Source organism: Polistes fuscatus, unplaced genomic scaffold (assembly GCF_010416935.1).
Source record: "Polistes fuscatus isolate 324 unplaced genomic scaffold, CU_Pfus_HIC Scaffold8, whole genome shotgun sequence".
NCBI classification, from domain to species: Eukaryota; Metazoa; Arthropoda; class Insecta; order Hymenoptera; family Vespidae; genus Polistes; species Polistes fuscatus.
In genome coordinates this window covers 4854703-4872457 of record NW_025113162.1, presented here as the reverse complement: position 1 = coordinate 4872457, position 17755 = coordinate 4854703, and the positions used below count along the sequence as shown (strand labels likewise).

Sequence of the window (17755 nt, the reverse complement as noted above, 5' to 3'; positions counted from 1 at the left end):
CAAAAATGAGTCTCAACGTCGAAAGGCTCTGGACGATTGGCGTACGCTTGATTAAATCGTAATTGCAGTTTGAAAACGTCCGCAGACAGCTGACAATGATTTTGCGGTTATCGCGATAACTCAAATCATGTTTCGGACGAGCGAAATTATGCCTCAGTGCTGAAACTGAATTGCGAACTAATTCGGCTATCGGCGACCTATTGATCTTCCTGTTTAAAGAGTTTCACTCGTATTTTTCTTATCTCGCGTAAAAAGAGAAATAAATCTTTATCAAATTGGTTTGATAAGATAATTTTTATTTGATTTCATAATAACATTAATATTAGAAGTATTGAAAAGAAGCGATCGATTAGTAGGAAAAATTAGCTTCAATAAAATTGTTCGATTTATGTTAAAGTAATAATATTTGTTTATTTTTTCTTTTTTTTTTCTTTCAAAACAATACTTCGTGAACTAACTATTTAAAAAAGAAAAAAGAAAAGCATTCATTTTTTATTTTCCATCGCTGTTAAAGCAAACGAGAAAATTGTTTTTAAATTCCGGGCATACTTCGAATAGCACACTAATTTCCTCCTATCAAGTTTTAAGTTTAACTTCATAGCTGAACTTCCAGTCTGAAAAGAAGTTATTCAATTTCAAAACGTCTGTGCGAATATTTCTGTAACAGACTATGTACATTTATATGTATTTTACCGGTAAGAATATATATATATATATATATATGATATGGCTGTATATATTATATGTACATATATACACCTGTATATATGTACATATATTTTTATATATGTCGTTGACAGGATACAACTACCCATTTACATAGATATCCTAAAACTTCAACAACGTTTTCTAAGAATGAAATAAGAATGGAGAACGAAGCGACGAGAGAAAAAGAATTGGAAATAGATCGTTTGGATTTTCTTCCTTTTCGCACGAAAAATTCACTGGAAATCTTTAGCTTTTCTCGTATCTTTCCTTTCGGAAGATTCCGACGAAATCGAAACTGGTTGAACTATTTCGTGGTCTTGTAAAAGAACGGGGAGATGTCATCGATTTTCTCCGTCGATTACGTTCTCAAGAAAAGAAAATCGTACTCTTTTCTTTCCCTACCGTACCGTTTTTATCAAGATTAAACGAAGGAAATCAAATCTATTTGATCTCAAGAAAATACGGAAAAATCATTTTACTAATAAATCGCGTTCGCTAATTCAATCAGAATATTGATTCGATATGAAAAATTTGTTTGAGCGAATTCATCAAACGTAATTATTAATTTTAACGTACGTCAGGTACCTAATTGCTTTATTATTTTTGCATAAAATCCTACATAATTGTCTAAATTTGATGTCTGCGTTTAGATGCTTAATAATCCCGTTTTCATGTGCTAGATTAATCTGGATTATATTATAATAAGCGGATAACGTATGTTCAACGCTAAATCCGTAGAAATTTAACAAAGGATCGTAACCGAATCGGATTTCAAGTTTATTCTCGAACGTGATCATTGTTTTCTAAAGTTTCTTTGATTAAGGATGACGGTAGTTAATAAAAATTTCACTAAACGATCGCGATTTTAATTACGAGCTTGCGAAAAACAAACGTTATAAGACTTCACCGTTGATTTGGTGGGCAACTTTGCGAGACAAAAGGTTGAGAGAGAGATGGGAAAAGGAAGGAAGAGGGAAGAAGTGAGAAAAGGGGTTGGGTTGTTGAAATAGGGCCGAGGTCAAATGACGAACTTCGACCTCTCCTTGGATCCCCCTATTTTATTCAGGAACAAAGCTTGTTTGTACAGCTGATTGCTGTGCTAGCTACAAGACTCATGATGACGGGCTTAAGCGATAAATTAAAAATGTAAACTCCGCTAATTAAGACATTAGCAGCTTCACTCTGACACTTACCAACGGGGAAAAAAACACATATACATATTATAATAACATATATACATATATATTATACCTTTATCTTCGTCCATATAATTATAGTTACAAATTATTTCTCATCTTCGTTATTTAACCATATACCTTTAACGAATGTTTTTCTTTTTTTTCTAATTTTTATCCCACTCCTTACATTCTTTCCAATTTAATACCTAATTTCCTTTCATCTAAAATGCTCCTCTCGCATCGTAAAAGAAAATTAATTTTTTCCTTTTTTTTTTTTATTCCATTCATTTGTATCCCCGCATTATGTTCCCTATCAACGACGAAATCTCGTTTAAAACAATTTCCAATTATGACCGGATTATTACGGATCGCATTGTCGAGACTACGCGTAATGCAATCTCCATTTAGATGCTTTTACTACATTTCTCTGTACTCTTTCTCTCTCTCTCTCTCTCACACACGCACATACTCTCATGCTCTTTTGCTTTCTTCACATATATTAAAAATTTACAAATAACTTGAAAAAAAATTTAAAAAGAAAACAAAACGTACGATACTTTCCAATAAACATTTTTTATTTCCCAACAGTAACCTTAAAACAAGATTCACTGCAAATTCCTCATAATTATATTATCGAATTGTCAACGCTTTTTCTCTCTCACTCTCTCTCTCTCTCTCTTTTTCTATTTACCAACGACGAGATTCATGTGGGATTCTGTTAAATGTTATTCCTACATATTTAACGTAAGTAATTATTTGTGAATCGTTGCGCGTTAAACGAAACTGAATCGTCCCTTTTAGAAATTTCTCGAAACAATCACTGCGTTTAACCGAAATTTTGTAAATTACAAAGCATGTCAATGAATGCATAAATACGCGAACACTTCGAATTATCGCTTGTTTATTTCAGAAACAATTGGTTTGACTAGAACAAATAAATGATCGTGAATCTCTCTGAGGTAGATTTTTAAAAATCAAAAAAAAGAACTGAAAAAACCAATCGAAATTAGGAAATAATTGTTTGTCGAAATAAATAAAACCATTTCGAGATGAAACACGAACGAGAATGTTCGTGTGATTTTCAACGACAAAGAGAAACATGTTAAAAATATTTATCATGACTGAAATTTTGACTGAATATTTTATGAGTGAAAACGTAATATGTACAATTAACATTTTACAAATAGCAACTAGACATTGTCTAATTTGCTAGTTATGCAGATATTAAATTAAATTAAACAAAAAAACGTTACTCGTATCACTTCTCCTTTTCAACCACTCAAATATCTAACTTGCAATTTATAATATCCTTAAAAGTCAACTTGATGTATCGTTCGACGAAATTCTAAAGCGTTATTATATCTTCCCTTCTCTTTATATAAATCAAATAATGGAGTTATTAACAACTTCATCATTTCTCTCTCTCTCCCTCTCCCTCTCTCTCTCTCTCTCTCTTTCCGTGTAGCTTGGAATTCCGCTCTTCATCATAGCACACGCGCCGTGACATCGCGATCGTTGCTACTACTGGTGTCGCATGGCTATCGTTTAACAAAATTCAACGAATTCACGAGGCGGGAGAGCGTGAATTAGAACGATGAGGGTGTAATGAGAAAGAGAGAAAGCGAAAGAGAGGGAGAGAGAGAGAGAGAGAAATTGAGAGGGAGAGAGAGTGTGGAACGCTCTCGAATAGGTTGCATAAATTACCGGCTGCTCGCAGAATGCGTCGCATAACGAGATAATTAATACATGAACGACAAACGAGCGGTGAGCTAGCGCGCGAAAGCATCGTCTCTCTCTCATTCCTACCCTATCATTCTCATCCCTTTCATTCCCACACTCCCATTCTCACCCTCTTTCCCTAGGTTCTTCCCCACCACTTTTGGATTTGCTCTACTACCATGAACGATACACACGTTGGTGGAATCAGAATTCGTAGATCACACATGCACACACAACATATACTCTTATCGGTACATATACATGAACCTCTCTCTCTCTCTCTCTTTCCTTCTGTTTCTCTGTCTCTCTTATTGGTTCCCGTTCGATGGTCCAACCGACATTGAACATTGTCTGCCGGAGCGTGTCCGGTGGCTCTTTTGTTCACCTAGGGATTTATATATGTATTGTATGGTATATACCGTGAGGCTAACAAACACACACACACATATATATATACATGAATACGTATATACTTATCATACTATATGTATGTGTATGCACATATCCATACATCGAAAGAAGATCATCGATGCTTGCATGTACGATCCGTCGATTTCGGAAACGATATGAATTCCTAAGCCAGTACGGAAAGGAGAGAAGATATGACTCTAGAGTTCGATCGTTGGAGGAAAGCCGAAAACGATAATACCAAGTAGTTGGGAGTATCGTTGCTTAGCGTTGCTTGCTCGAACGAAAACAAACGCAAGTACTGGGAGGGAGGCTGGATCCCGTTGATCCCCTTCCCCACTCCTCACCCTCATCACTTTTTCTCTCTCTATTCTTTTTTTTTCTTCTTATTTCTTTCTAACAACTATCCTTAGCTTCAAGATTTATGACCTTTCCCTTTTTTTTTTTTGCTCCCTTTTTCTTCTTTCGTCCTTCGTATAGAATCGTCTGAACTAGTTCGAGAAGAACAGCCTTCGAAAATCCTTTTTTCCTTTCGTTTCACCTACTTCACCAAGTTAACTCGTCTTTTCTTCCTTCGCATAGAGTTTTAATCATCCCCTTTGTCATGGGAAGAATTTACTTTTCCTCGAGTAAATACCGGTTATTATAAAGTCAAGTGGTATAGAGAAAGTTAACTTTTACAAAAAATACACGCATATCCGTCCGCTGAACTTATCATTATAAATTATATATTATTATTATTATTATTCCTATTATATATATATAATATCTGATCTATATGAAACTCTTTTTTTTTTCTTCTACTTCTTTTTCTTCTATCGAATATTTCCTCGAGAAGATAACTATTATCAAAGAGGAAACTCTCAAACGATGTGACATAACAGCCACTGGAGAGGTGCACGATATCCAACTAAAAAATGTAAAACAAGAAATTCGATCCAATAGAAAACTCGTTAAGAGCAAACAGTGACAATTTTAACGCGACAATGCTGAAAGACTGACACACGATGCTCCAGAACGAATCGCATCACGTCGTTCTATCGAATATCGTATCTATCGATCGTAAACACGCACAACGAGGATATATATGTGTGTGTGTGTGTTTGTATGCGTGTCTCTTTCTCTCTCTATCTATCTATCTATCTCTCTCTATCTATCCCTATTTCTCTCTCCCTGAATTTTCAGAGATGGCACGCTAATACACTTCTAAAGTATCACTAAGTGATTATTATCCCTCTATAGCATACACCACACTGAAATTACGCAATGAGGAATCGAAACGATGGCATCGCCAACGGAAACGCGTTATAGCAACTTCCGAACGCTTTAACACCGCCATTAACGGCACTTTGTATGGCACAGATCCCACGAGAAAATTTTAAACGTTTTGCGGTTTTCCATATTACGCGTGATCCTTGCATTATCGTAAAATATGTCAATTAATTAGTATAGATCACAAACATTTGAATTTCTCTTGCCTTTTAAGAACATCATAGAAAATATGCATATACATTGTACATATAATATATTCATGGGCTTACTCTTGAAATATTTCTTAAATAAAACACTACACTATAAAGATGCAATTATTACAGTATACATATATATATAAGAGACGTAATTTATTATACATTTGTATATATAACCGTATTTACGCGTATTTATTAAATTTTTTTTGATGCACTGACGTAATCTTCGCTCGTTACAAAATGAATCGTTCCGAATTCTCATTTGTAAAACTGGAAACAATTATACGATTCGATAACAACATCAAATTAAGATAATTGCTACATTCTTGATACGATTATATATTTCCAATAATCGTTACTCGTAACAGAATTGAAAATTTATACGAAAATTCTTTCGATTAACAGCGAAACAATCCATGCTGACAATATTATTTCTCTTTTTCCAGATAAAGGGACAGATTAATGTTATGTTATGCTTCAATTATGAGCATAATACAACATGAAATAGATTACATACAATTTGCGTTGCTCACTTTTTGAATATATGATTACTTGTCCGTATGGGTTCATTTGTAGTATGTAGGCGTTATATAAATCGTATCGCTTAATGACACAACATTTACTAACAAATGAGATAACGCAATTGGACAGTTAAAAAATTGCCATTGCATTACCGGAAATCGCAGTAATCAGATTCCATTGCGATACTCATAATTATGTTTTAAAATACCTATAACAAAATACATTCGGTAGAACTTCAATTAATATCTCGTAATATCGATCAAATAATAATAATACAAATAAACGAAAATGAAGTAATAAAACATCATTGTATTACACGCCTATTGGAAGAAAATTAATAATTTTGGTTTTTCTTAAAAACTCTTGATCAATCTCCTACTTCTTATAATTACAAATATAGCTATAGTTCATAGACCCATACTTCGTAATTTTTATGGAAAAGATTTCTGATAAACATAACATCACATAATATAACTCACCAAGTATCTAATGTTGTAAAGTATGATCTGCAATTTATTTCATAGTAATGCATACATAATTGCATTTCAGTAAGGATTTTCGGTTACTGGACTCCTTACTTATTGATTATTCTCTTTCTCTCCCTACTCCTTTACTATTTATTTCTTACTAACTTCCTAACTGTTAACTTTTTTCAACCCTCATATCTTACTTTTTATTTTTTTTATTTTTTCTCTTTGTCATGCTATCTCATTATGCTTCTCATATTTCAATAACGTTCGAACTTTATCTATTTCCTTTCTGGAGTCGCTTACCAAAGAAGAACATCTATACTAGGACCATATATCTCTTTAATCTTTTACCTGAACGAATCCTTTATCATCTGGGATCAAATCAATTTGGTCATTTCTTCGTAAAAGTTAAATATATATTTCAAAATATAAAGATGATAATCCCGCATAAATGGAGGGATTATTATCTTTAATAAACAATATTAATTATAAGTATAACATAAATAAACATGTAGATCTAAATAAATAGCACATTTAAAAGCTATAATAACTTTTGCCATTGTTTGATAAATAAAAAGAAAGAAACAATAATAAAATTGTTTCTAACAACAATCCAGAGTAATATCAAATGGATTAAGTTGAACTAATCTTAACACAAAGTTCGATGAAGCTCACTAAGGTGTGGTGTATCCTCGGCATATAACTATAACTCGGTTTCATTCGTTACGATACAGCACACTTATTTACGAAAGCCAGGAAGATCGATGAGAGGAAAAGTCGAAGAAAGATTTTCGCTGCGTCGAGCATCGATAAGGAGCAATCCTTTACGGCGACTTTCTTTCTTTCTTTCTTCCACCAAAGCCACCGCCGCATGATCCTAGTTTATAAGCTATAAATCACGTCTCAAGCCCTTCTTCTTCCTCCTACGGGCTACGGTGTCCGTCCGAGAAGCAGAAAATAAAGCACAGCTCGTGGCAGAATTTAGCGAGCCTTTAATCGTTAATCCGTTCCTCTCTATATTGCTCGGATAGATTACAGGATAGAAAACGTGCTCTCGACAAGTTTTGCGAAAAACAAAATAACTTTCGAATCTTTTCGATGGAATTAATGATCGATTGAGAAACTGAATCTCAACAAATAATATATTATAAAAGTTATATATCGGATAAATGGATGGACTTTATAAGACTTATCGAAATTATATATATACGTATATGTGGTATATGTATATATCCTACTTAAAATTTCTATTGTTTATAAATCAGTGAAACGAGAGATGGGACTCCGTCTATTTTGTTTAAATGAGCAACGATTCGCAAATAATTACTTCAGTTAAATATTTAGATATAACATTTAACAAAATCCCAAATGAATGAATCTCGTCGCAGGTAAACGGAAAAATTAAATAATGAAAGGATGTGGTTGACAATTTAATCTCACAATTATGAAACAATTTGCAATGTAAATTGCGCTGGAACGTTTTTGAGAAAGAAACAATTAATATTTTATAGTTTCTTTCTTTGGTTTCTTTCTTTTTTTTATTTATTTATTTTCTACAGACTCAAATTCGTAATATATTTATTTGTCGAATTTTCTCGCTCGCATCATACGTTCTGTGAATTATTTTAAAATCATGTCGTATGTGAAAGAAATATGCGATTAAATTTGAAATAAAAAATCAAAAAAGATCGATGATTTTGATATATCAAATAAAATAATAATCGAAATCGTATGCGAAATTTTAACGAAAAGTGTCGTATCGACTTGAAGAATTAGTTCTAAATCTCGTTTTTTTTTTTTTTTTTATTTTATTTCTTTTTTTTTCTTTTATTCCTTTTATTTCTCTCGTTCTTTAAAGTCTACCTACAAAAGTCTCCACCTTGAAAACTAGGAAGAGAACTTGCGTTTTCCCGTAGAGAAAAATATCGTCTGGACGAGTCGGTGGCAATTAATTTTTAACGACCTTACTTTCGTTAACTCGAGCGTCGTTTCTCTCGTACAGAGAACGTTAAAGAAAATAAAAAAGAAAGAAAAAAGAAAAGAAAAAAGAAAAGAAAAGAAAAGAAAAGAAAAGAAAAGAAAAAAAAAGGTGAAAAAAGAAAAGGTAAGTCCTTTCTGTGTTCGCCATAGTTTCTTATCAACGATACATCGTAACGATTAAGCCGGAAACCAAGCTGCAAATTAAAGATTAAAAAACTGTCGGTGAATTAAGAGAGTACGAGAGATTCTAAATAAAATCCGAATTATACGATGAAGAGTAAATTTTAATGAATAGGTAAATAATTACATATGATTTATAAAGTAGACATTATTTATATATAACAAGCATCTATATTACATGTATAAATACAATAATCTTAAATTATACACGAATAGAGAAACCACTCTAAATATTAGATAAAATATTTAACACGAGTTTCAAATTAAACGCAATGTCTGTTCATCGCTGCAAATTAAATGATATTCTAGCAATATGGGTTCTACTTAAAAATTCCATACGTGGTATACAATCTATTCAAAATCACATCTGTCAGTATACACGAAAAAATAGTTTATATTATGAAAAAATTATCATACAATCCTGACTCATATGGACTTGTAAAAATAATCTTACGTATTTGTAGTAGAATGCATTTGGCCGGTATGTCAATGAAATGTACAGAACGTCATTAAAGCGTTTCTTGCATCGTATATCACCGATGATAAAAGCTGACTAATTTATTAAATAGCTTAAAAACGTATATTTTATAATAAGCTCATAACTGTAGAATATATTTCTATCAAAATAATGAGGCATTATAAAAAATGAAGTATAAAACAAAACAAATTAGTTTGTTTAATTATTATATACACATACAATAATTAATAATTAAATATAATGATTCATTTCGTTAAAGCAAGAAACGTATAACCCGACAGATAAAAACTCAAATAAAAACGGGTCGGAACGGAACGTGTTACAGTATCACTTTATCTTATCCAATACGATTATAAGATTAAATATTACTTTTCCAATATATTACCGAATACAGGTAGTATCCTGTTCTTCTTCTAGATATTGAATGATATTTTCAAGTAGATCTAGAACTCTCTCGAGAATACTTTTTATCACTCAATGATATTTACGATCGCGATTTGAACGAATGGCTGGAGGATCCAACAAGGATCGTACGATTTTGTAGCTTTGCGAAAGGCGAGCACAGCATCCATAGAAACGGTGAATCCAGTAGCCCGAAGTCGAGAGCATTATTCGACTTATTACTTTCGGCCGATCGAACCAGCCTCACACTTTATTTCCGTCGATGGCGATCGTAGGTTAACCCGTAGGACGTAGTAGGATTCGTGGGGACGAGCCAATAAACTCACTGCAACTACTAAAGTTCAGGACAGGGCTACTGAATGGCGATTCGCGGATTGAGTTTTCAGGTATATCTGTTATTGGACTCTCTCTCTCTCTCTCTCTCTCTATCTCTTACTGTAACTCTCTCTCTCTCTCTCTCCCTTCTTCTTCCTCTCTCCCACTCTCTGTGCCTTGAAACTCAGCTCGGAACTCGGTTAAAGTCGACAGCCGATAAGAGAGTTTCTCCCGTTTTCTCTCTCTCTCTCTCTTTCTCTCTCTTGCTTTCACACTAACACACACACATAAGAGTCAAACAAACTCTTTCGGACATTGTTAAACTTTGAAACGTGATAAATCCGAGCAAGCCACCCTCTCTTCTCTGATATACGAGCCCTGTGCTGCTGTTTCTTTCTCCTTCGTCTTCCTTTCCAAGCTAAATACGTACCCTATTACAAGTCTGCTATTTAAGAGCTTCGTTTCTTTCGAACGAAAAAACTCACTCACTCTTTTCCTCTCTACCTCCCTCCCACTCTCTCTCTCTCTCTCTATTTTTTTTTCTTTCCAACTGTTAAGACAAATCTTTTATTTTTCTTACAAAATTAACTAAACATCCACAATAGACGCGTGTTTCGTTTGGAAAAAAATAATATCTCGTAAAATGTAAAGGAAAGAACAGCATTGAATAATTAGAGAACTTATGTCAAAGGAATTTTACATTGAGATTGGTTCTTTTTCTCAAAAAGGTTTAGAATCAACAATGGCAAATACCATCTTTAGAAAATTATTAAAAAAAAAAAGATGGAAGAGAGAAGCGAAGGGCGAGTGTCTTTATTATAAAAATGGAAAAAGTTTAATTCGATTTTCTAAGGGTACTGTTCAACGAACTTGAAGATTACCAATGTCATTCAATTTGCATGGCAGAGTAATTCAATGCATATCTATAAACACGAAAGTCCTTTCAATACGAATGATAGAAAGAGAAAAAGAGAGAGAGAGAAGAAAGGAAAGGATGTCTACCTCTCTTCGTGTCTCAAGATATTCAAGCATTCTTGTTTACGACGTCGATCTTGCAAATAAAAGTTCATTGTTTTAGATACGATAATGCTTACTTGCATCGGAAATCGTATTGACGTTGATAGAATTATAAATCAATAAAATAAAATAAAAAAAAAAAAGTATTATTGTATTATTCAAACGTAATACATTTATGTTTCTTTTAAAATTCATTTATAATATAATATAGACTATTATTTATTTAAATTAATTAATCGAAATTATATCGGGATTGAAAAATCATTGTTCTGTTATATTAAATAACATAATTAAAATAACAAAATTGGAGATCACATAAGCATAGACAATTTTACAAAAGATTAATAATAGCGTATTACAATAAGTTATAATATACGTATAATATAATTAAAGGATTAAGTATACGATATTTCAAGTACGATATCATATCGTGATACTCATTGAAATATTGTTAATAGGAGTTTCATGTTTTTTCATTATCAATATATATATATTATTCAATCTTTATTTGATTCATTCGTATGTTTAATTAACGATGTATAGGATTTGGTCGACTACTCACTAATTAACTTTCTTTGTATATTCGAATCATACGTCGGAAACGAACGAATTTGTTATCAGTTGAGAAACGCTTAATGATGTGCAAATTAAAAATTACAAATAAATACGTAAACAAAAAATCGATACACTCTATTGAAAATATTTAATTACAATTAGATAGTACAACGAAATGAGTGGAAAATAAAACTTTAGTAAACTTATTTACCACGAATAAATTTTTTTAGTATTAAAATCTCTTTGTATAGATTGATCAATTTTTCTTTATAATATATACAAAAATAAAAATTAAATTCGCGTCCAATTTACATTGTCCTTCGCAGCTACGGCTGCTAATTCTTTGCTTTTTGATTAAACTCTCTTTTAGCATATTTTGTTTTTTTTTTTTTATCTGAATTAATTCTCGCGATCAATAATTAAATTTTCGATGAAACAAAACTTGTTTCGAAATTACGAAGTGAGAGAAAGTGTAAGAAGGGGTATGAGAAAAAAGTAACATTTCGTTGCAGGTAGAGCTTTTACCGAGTTTATTAGTATTGGAAATTGTTTCTTTCACGTAATACGATTATATCGTGGATAAAAAACTCTTATTCCAATAAACTCGGCCGCAGTTTTGCATCAACAATTATAACGTGATATTGCATCCTTCGGAAGTAACTTCCTTTATTAGCTGTTCAACTTTTCAATCCATTTCCACGGTAAACCATCAATTCGTAAAAAACTTTTCACGGACAAGAAAAATTTCAATAAATTAAATTTACAGAAATAACTAAAAAATAACGTAGAAAAGAAAGTACATCGAATAACACGGAATCATTAAAAGAAAAAGAAAAACAAAAAACGGGGGGAAACAAATCTGTTATTTTTGGCATAAAAAATATTTGCAATGTACAAGCGATCTCGTATTGTTTATTGATTATTTTACTTGTATACATATATCACTAGAATTTACGTATTTTGCTTTCTTTTGAAATCATTTTACATATGAAAAAAAAAAAAAGAAAAAAGAAAAAAGAAAAAAAAATAATAGCAAAACAGAAAGGAAACGAAAATTTCTGTTATTTCTGACGTAAAAAACATTTCCATAGTTTGAACGATCTCCGCGCATTTGTTTATTATTCGCTTTGTTTATTTAAGACATTGAAAGAAAAAAAAAACCCGTGTATATTTTTCTTTCCCTTTATAAAAATCATATAAAAAACAAAAAGGAAAGGCAAATAAAAAACAATATATAATAATAAAAGGAGAAAGAAAAAGAAAAAGCAAAATGAAAAAAGAAATAATGTAGTAGGGAAGCCAAATAAAAATAGGAAAAGGAGAAGGAAAGGACATAAAAATCGAAGAAGGAAAAAGAATAAGGGTAAAACGGGATGAAATTTATTTAACGGTTCGGTGAATCAACTGGCGTTAACGCCGAGGAACGCCGCAGGAAGCAAATTTTGACTCGTATCGCTCGATATATCTTTCAGCTCGTGCCGAGACAGTGGCTATCAGTCACGAAACCCTCGTCTATCCAATCCGAACCACCCCATAGTCGACCCACAACTACCCCAACGTTCCACCTCTTATCCTTTGGATACTCATCCACCTACCCATCTGGTTCCACTACAATTTTATGGATCATCAATCACCGATGCACTGCCGCCGATCCAACGTTAACGCGAAACTTTTTCCGAAAAGATATGCTCGAGAGAAAAAAAAAAGCCAAGCAAATTATTGTGGAAACTGCGACCGCATTGTCGGAGATTTTCTCTGCATCAGAGGCTTTAAAAAAAAGAAAAAAAAAAGAAGAAAGAGAAAAAGAAAAACGCATAATTTATTTCCATGATCTTTTTAACAAGCTCTCCTTGGTCATAGCGGAAAAATGTTGCCAAAGAAATTACCAGATAGTACGAAGAAATATAAAATAAAATAATAATATAGAACACGAGAGAGAGAGAGAGAAGATATTATATATATATAATATATAACTGTATATTCGCGTAGAAAAGAAAAATTCTAACAATATCAGGAACAAATAACGTTACAAAAATGTCGGCAGTAATTTTAATAGAAATAAATATGCGTAATTATCTATAATATATAAAAAACAGTAAAGAGAAATATAAAAAAATTTCTGATTGAAAATCGATACAACCATTTGCTTGTATGATTCTAAAAATTCCTACCCACCTTCGGGCTACGTGACGAATACAGAATCGAATATAACATACTCGCAAGCCTAGTTCAGCATCATTACTAAGCAATATATTTCAATACTTTATATCTCATAGCTCTTTGAAGAAGATATCAGTGATCGTAGTTGTTTATCTGAGTGTATATACGTATGTACAATATTCGTTCTATTTCTTCTTTGTATCTTGGTCAAAGATTCTGAAATGATCTTTGCAATCGTCTACCTTTTTATCCTTTATCAATGAGAAAAGAAAAACGTATCAAAAGTATGAAATGCATCGAATCCGTTCAAAGCTACTCATCAACGAACATCAAGAATGTGAATTCTTTTACGCACACAAACTAACCGAATTCGATGTATTCAATTTCATCTATTTTTTTTTATTGAGATAATATAAAACACTAGTTTTCCAATTAATAACTTACCTAACACCTCTGCTAATGTCAGACACGGGCAGCCATTAAAATTTCAGATAGATAATAAGGTAATTAATTTTAATTTTTCGTTTTATTCTCATATAAGCATATGAATAGATTAAGTAAATAAAAAATTTTAGATTTACACTGTAGAGAAAAAAAAATGTTAAACCTATTATTAAGATAAATGATCGATATCTATAATATTGAAACTAACGAATTTTTGGGGAAAAAAAAGGGGATGAAAACGTTGACGTTTATTGTCATAAACATGATAACGATTCTCGCTAGACCGCTAACAAAATATTTATCTTAAGTGGATATCGTTGATTGGATTCCCGATCGGATTATAATACTCGCATACTGAACGATCGTGGCATGCTTTTACGAACGAATTAGAAAACGTTACTTTTAATGCTATTATATAGAAAAAAATAAACGTACAGCTCAGCACTGTTTTTTTTGTCGGGGCAAAAATTCGCAAGAGATGGTCTCTATGCCGAGTACTATGGGGCTTATCGAACGGACGCAGCTGCCATCGATGGATATATATTTCAGGACAAATTCGCCGTGATAGTAGATGAATTTCGAGCGAAATGTTCGTCCGGCCTGCCCGCAGACGATCAAAATAACGTGCGAGTACCGTTAAATTCAACAACACGACAAATCAGTTGATAAAACCTATAACAATAAGTTGACTAAAAGATCACTGCTGTTCGAACCATTGCAAATGTTGATTTTCCCTTCCCCTTTCCCCCTTGCCCCGGTAATTATGATAATGGATCGAGTCAACAAATTCATATAACGAGAGAGAGAGAGACAGATTTATATAGTTTATAATTATTTCATAATTATTTTTAAATTTAACCCATTAAAATTATTAATAAAATCTTATTTCTATAATAAAAATAAATTGTTACAAAAATGACCGATCTAAGTATGGATGTAGAAAATGAATTTCTTTCTAAATTAACGTATACTTGTAGTTATGTTTATTAATAAATAATTAAATTATATATATATAAAATTAAAATATTAAAAAGTAAGATAAATTGAAAACATAAATATATATATGATAGTTAGAGCTAATAATGTCAAGAAATAAAGAGAGAAAGAAAAAGAAACAAAAAGGAAATAAAAAAGGTATAAAGTCGGAGAAAATTTTGGTAGCAGGTACGTAGGTTATAGGACGTTTATAAGACAAATATCATTTTTATCGGAATTCGAGAAAATTCCTCGGTGTAGTGGGTTCGCGTGAATTATCGCGACCGTACAAAGGTGTACAGGATCGGACAGTGAAAAATGAGAGGACGTATTTGCAATATTCGATCAATAAGTTACACGGCTCATAGGTGGTGGTCGTTCAGCAGGAGGGCACCCTTTCGGATTGAACTCGGCTAGGCCGACACTCTGCGGCCGCATCGCAGGCCACACGTAGTCCATGTCAGAATTGTAAGCTCGAATTTTATAACCCCGCAATGACCAGGCACGTTTCTCGTTCAACTTTCTTTCTTTCTTTCCTTCCTTCCTTCCTTCCTTCCTTTTTCTTTTCTCTTTTCTTTTTACCTTTTCCTTTCTTTTCTTTTCATCTCTCTCTTTTTCTCTCTCTCTCTCTCTCGTTCACTACCCTTCTCTCTGACATACACGACATTCGAATCACTTGAACCGATAGATCGATAAAAAATTTTACTCTTTGCGGTCTTCCCTTTTCAACGAGATCACTCACATCGTTCAAACCTAATTCTTTTTTTTTCTTCTTCTTCTCCTTTTAGAAAAGTATTCCAAAAATCTGGCTCCCATTTTATGACATAAAGGAAAAACCATATCTCGTTCACGTCAATGACAATCGAAATGAATTTACCGCGATGACATTCGATCGACGAACAAAAAGATTTCATCATTTTTATTTTTTAATTTTAGAATAGAATATATATATAAATAAATAGAGAAATGGGGATAACTATTCCATTTAACTTTTAGACCATTCTATTGTATTTTATTTGGTTTTGTTGCAGAAGCACGTGCCAGGATAAACGGAACATCGGATATTTACGTTAAAACTGGGAGTCTCTTGACACTGACCTGTCTGATGTCCCAAGGTCCTCACCATTTGGGAACGGTTGCTTGGTATCGTGGTAACCAAGAGGTTGTTACGTCTCCGCGATCAGAAAATGACATTAACGCGGAACCACGTATTTCCGTCGAAACGGAATGGAGTGACGCTCTTACGTCAAGGTAACGATTTTTTCTACCTTTTTTCATTTTCCTATATATGTTAGTCATCGGACATCAACGAAACACTGTGTGATTGATTTTAAATAGAGAACAGATTTTAATTATACCGTAGGATCTTTCCAATTGATACCCTCGGGAAATTGTTAATTATTACCACTGTGTTCGTATCCTTTTGAAAGCATCGTTAAAATTGCACGATATCATCTACAGAAAGAAAAACAACAAATAATACCACAACTCGTAGAAATTCGTTGGACACTATATTTTAATAAAATATAACTGATCCAATTTTATTTTATGTTTAAACAAAAACTTTTACTATGTTAAACTTAAAATTAAATAAATATGCGATATCCATCGATACCAAATACGCGTACTCTATATCGCGTATTAATAAATTTACCATCGGTTATGGATATTATCAATTATTTTCATCTCGAAGAGAAATAAAACAACAACAAAATATAGAGACGCATAATAAATAAATGATTCCAAAATGAATAACGATCCTTGTAAAAGATTAAAATCATTATATTTTTGTGTATCCCTCTATACTAACGAGAATCCGGGGAGGGAAAAAAAAAGTTGATGATAAAAAATACGATGATTGAAGATTTTTCTGTACTGTCGGAGAAAAAAAAATGTTCAAAATCATGCAACGTCGTCTCTCAAAAATATCTCGCGCGCGTCCTAGCATAATATTTTTTGAAAAAAGGATATACCTAACGACACACACGGCACGGCACAGCACGGCACACGATGTAACGGAATTGGGCGGGGGCGGATGGGAAAGGGGGGAGGGGGAAAGAAGGACACAAAGGGTCTTTCAATCGCGTCGACGTGAAATCCGCGACGGTGGAACGCGATAGGCGGTTTCTCGTATATCGTTCGACGGCTTTGCGATATGGGTTATAACTCTGCTCGTAGATATCACTGCGAGAGAGAGAGAGAGGGAGAGATCGGGGCAAAAAATGTTCCAATTTAAGAGCTACGCCAGGTACGCAGATGAAAATCACTCACGGACAAACGATCCTGCAATACGCGCGCGCATGCTCGTTGAAACGATATTTCATTCGATTTCGAAAATCGCGGCTCCTCCAGCCAGATTAATTGCTCTCTCCTCTCTCTCTCTCTTTGTACCGTGATACGCGTGACGATTTCAATGACGCTAACATCTACGCTATGCTTTAATACTCACTTCGTTTGTTCATTTCATTTTTCATAAGATGATAGATCACGTAGGTTTTCTTTTTTTTCATTCCTTTTTTTTGGGAAAGAAACCATTTTTCAATTTACTCCTACGCTTGTGGCTTTAATAATGATTCATATTTTAACAAAGTTTTTCTCTTTTATATGTACATATATATACCTATTCGATTTAAGATAAAAATATAAAATTTATTTCAAAAAATTCATCCTTATCAAATTTGTCCTATTTTATGACAGAAAGATGAATGTATAGATGATACTTTTGTATGATATTCCACCTACGTACGTACTTAAAATATTGCACGCTGGTTATCA

At 32.8% G+C, this 17755-nt stretch overlaps 1 protein-coding gene across 1 annotated transcript in view; it reads left to right on the top strand.

The window, feature by feature from the left end:
- LOC122524787 (zwei Ig domain protein zig-8) overlaps positions 1-17755 on the top strand; it is a 269914-nt gene that overhangs the window by 209141 nt on the left and 43018 nt on the right. Inside the window, exon 4 of the mRNA XM_043647216.1 lies at positions 16012-16231. Within this exon, the coding sequence (XP_043503151.1) occupies positions 16012-16231 (220 nt within the window). The remainder of the gene's footprint in view (positions 1-16011; positions 16232-17755) is intronic.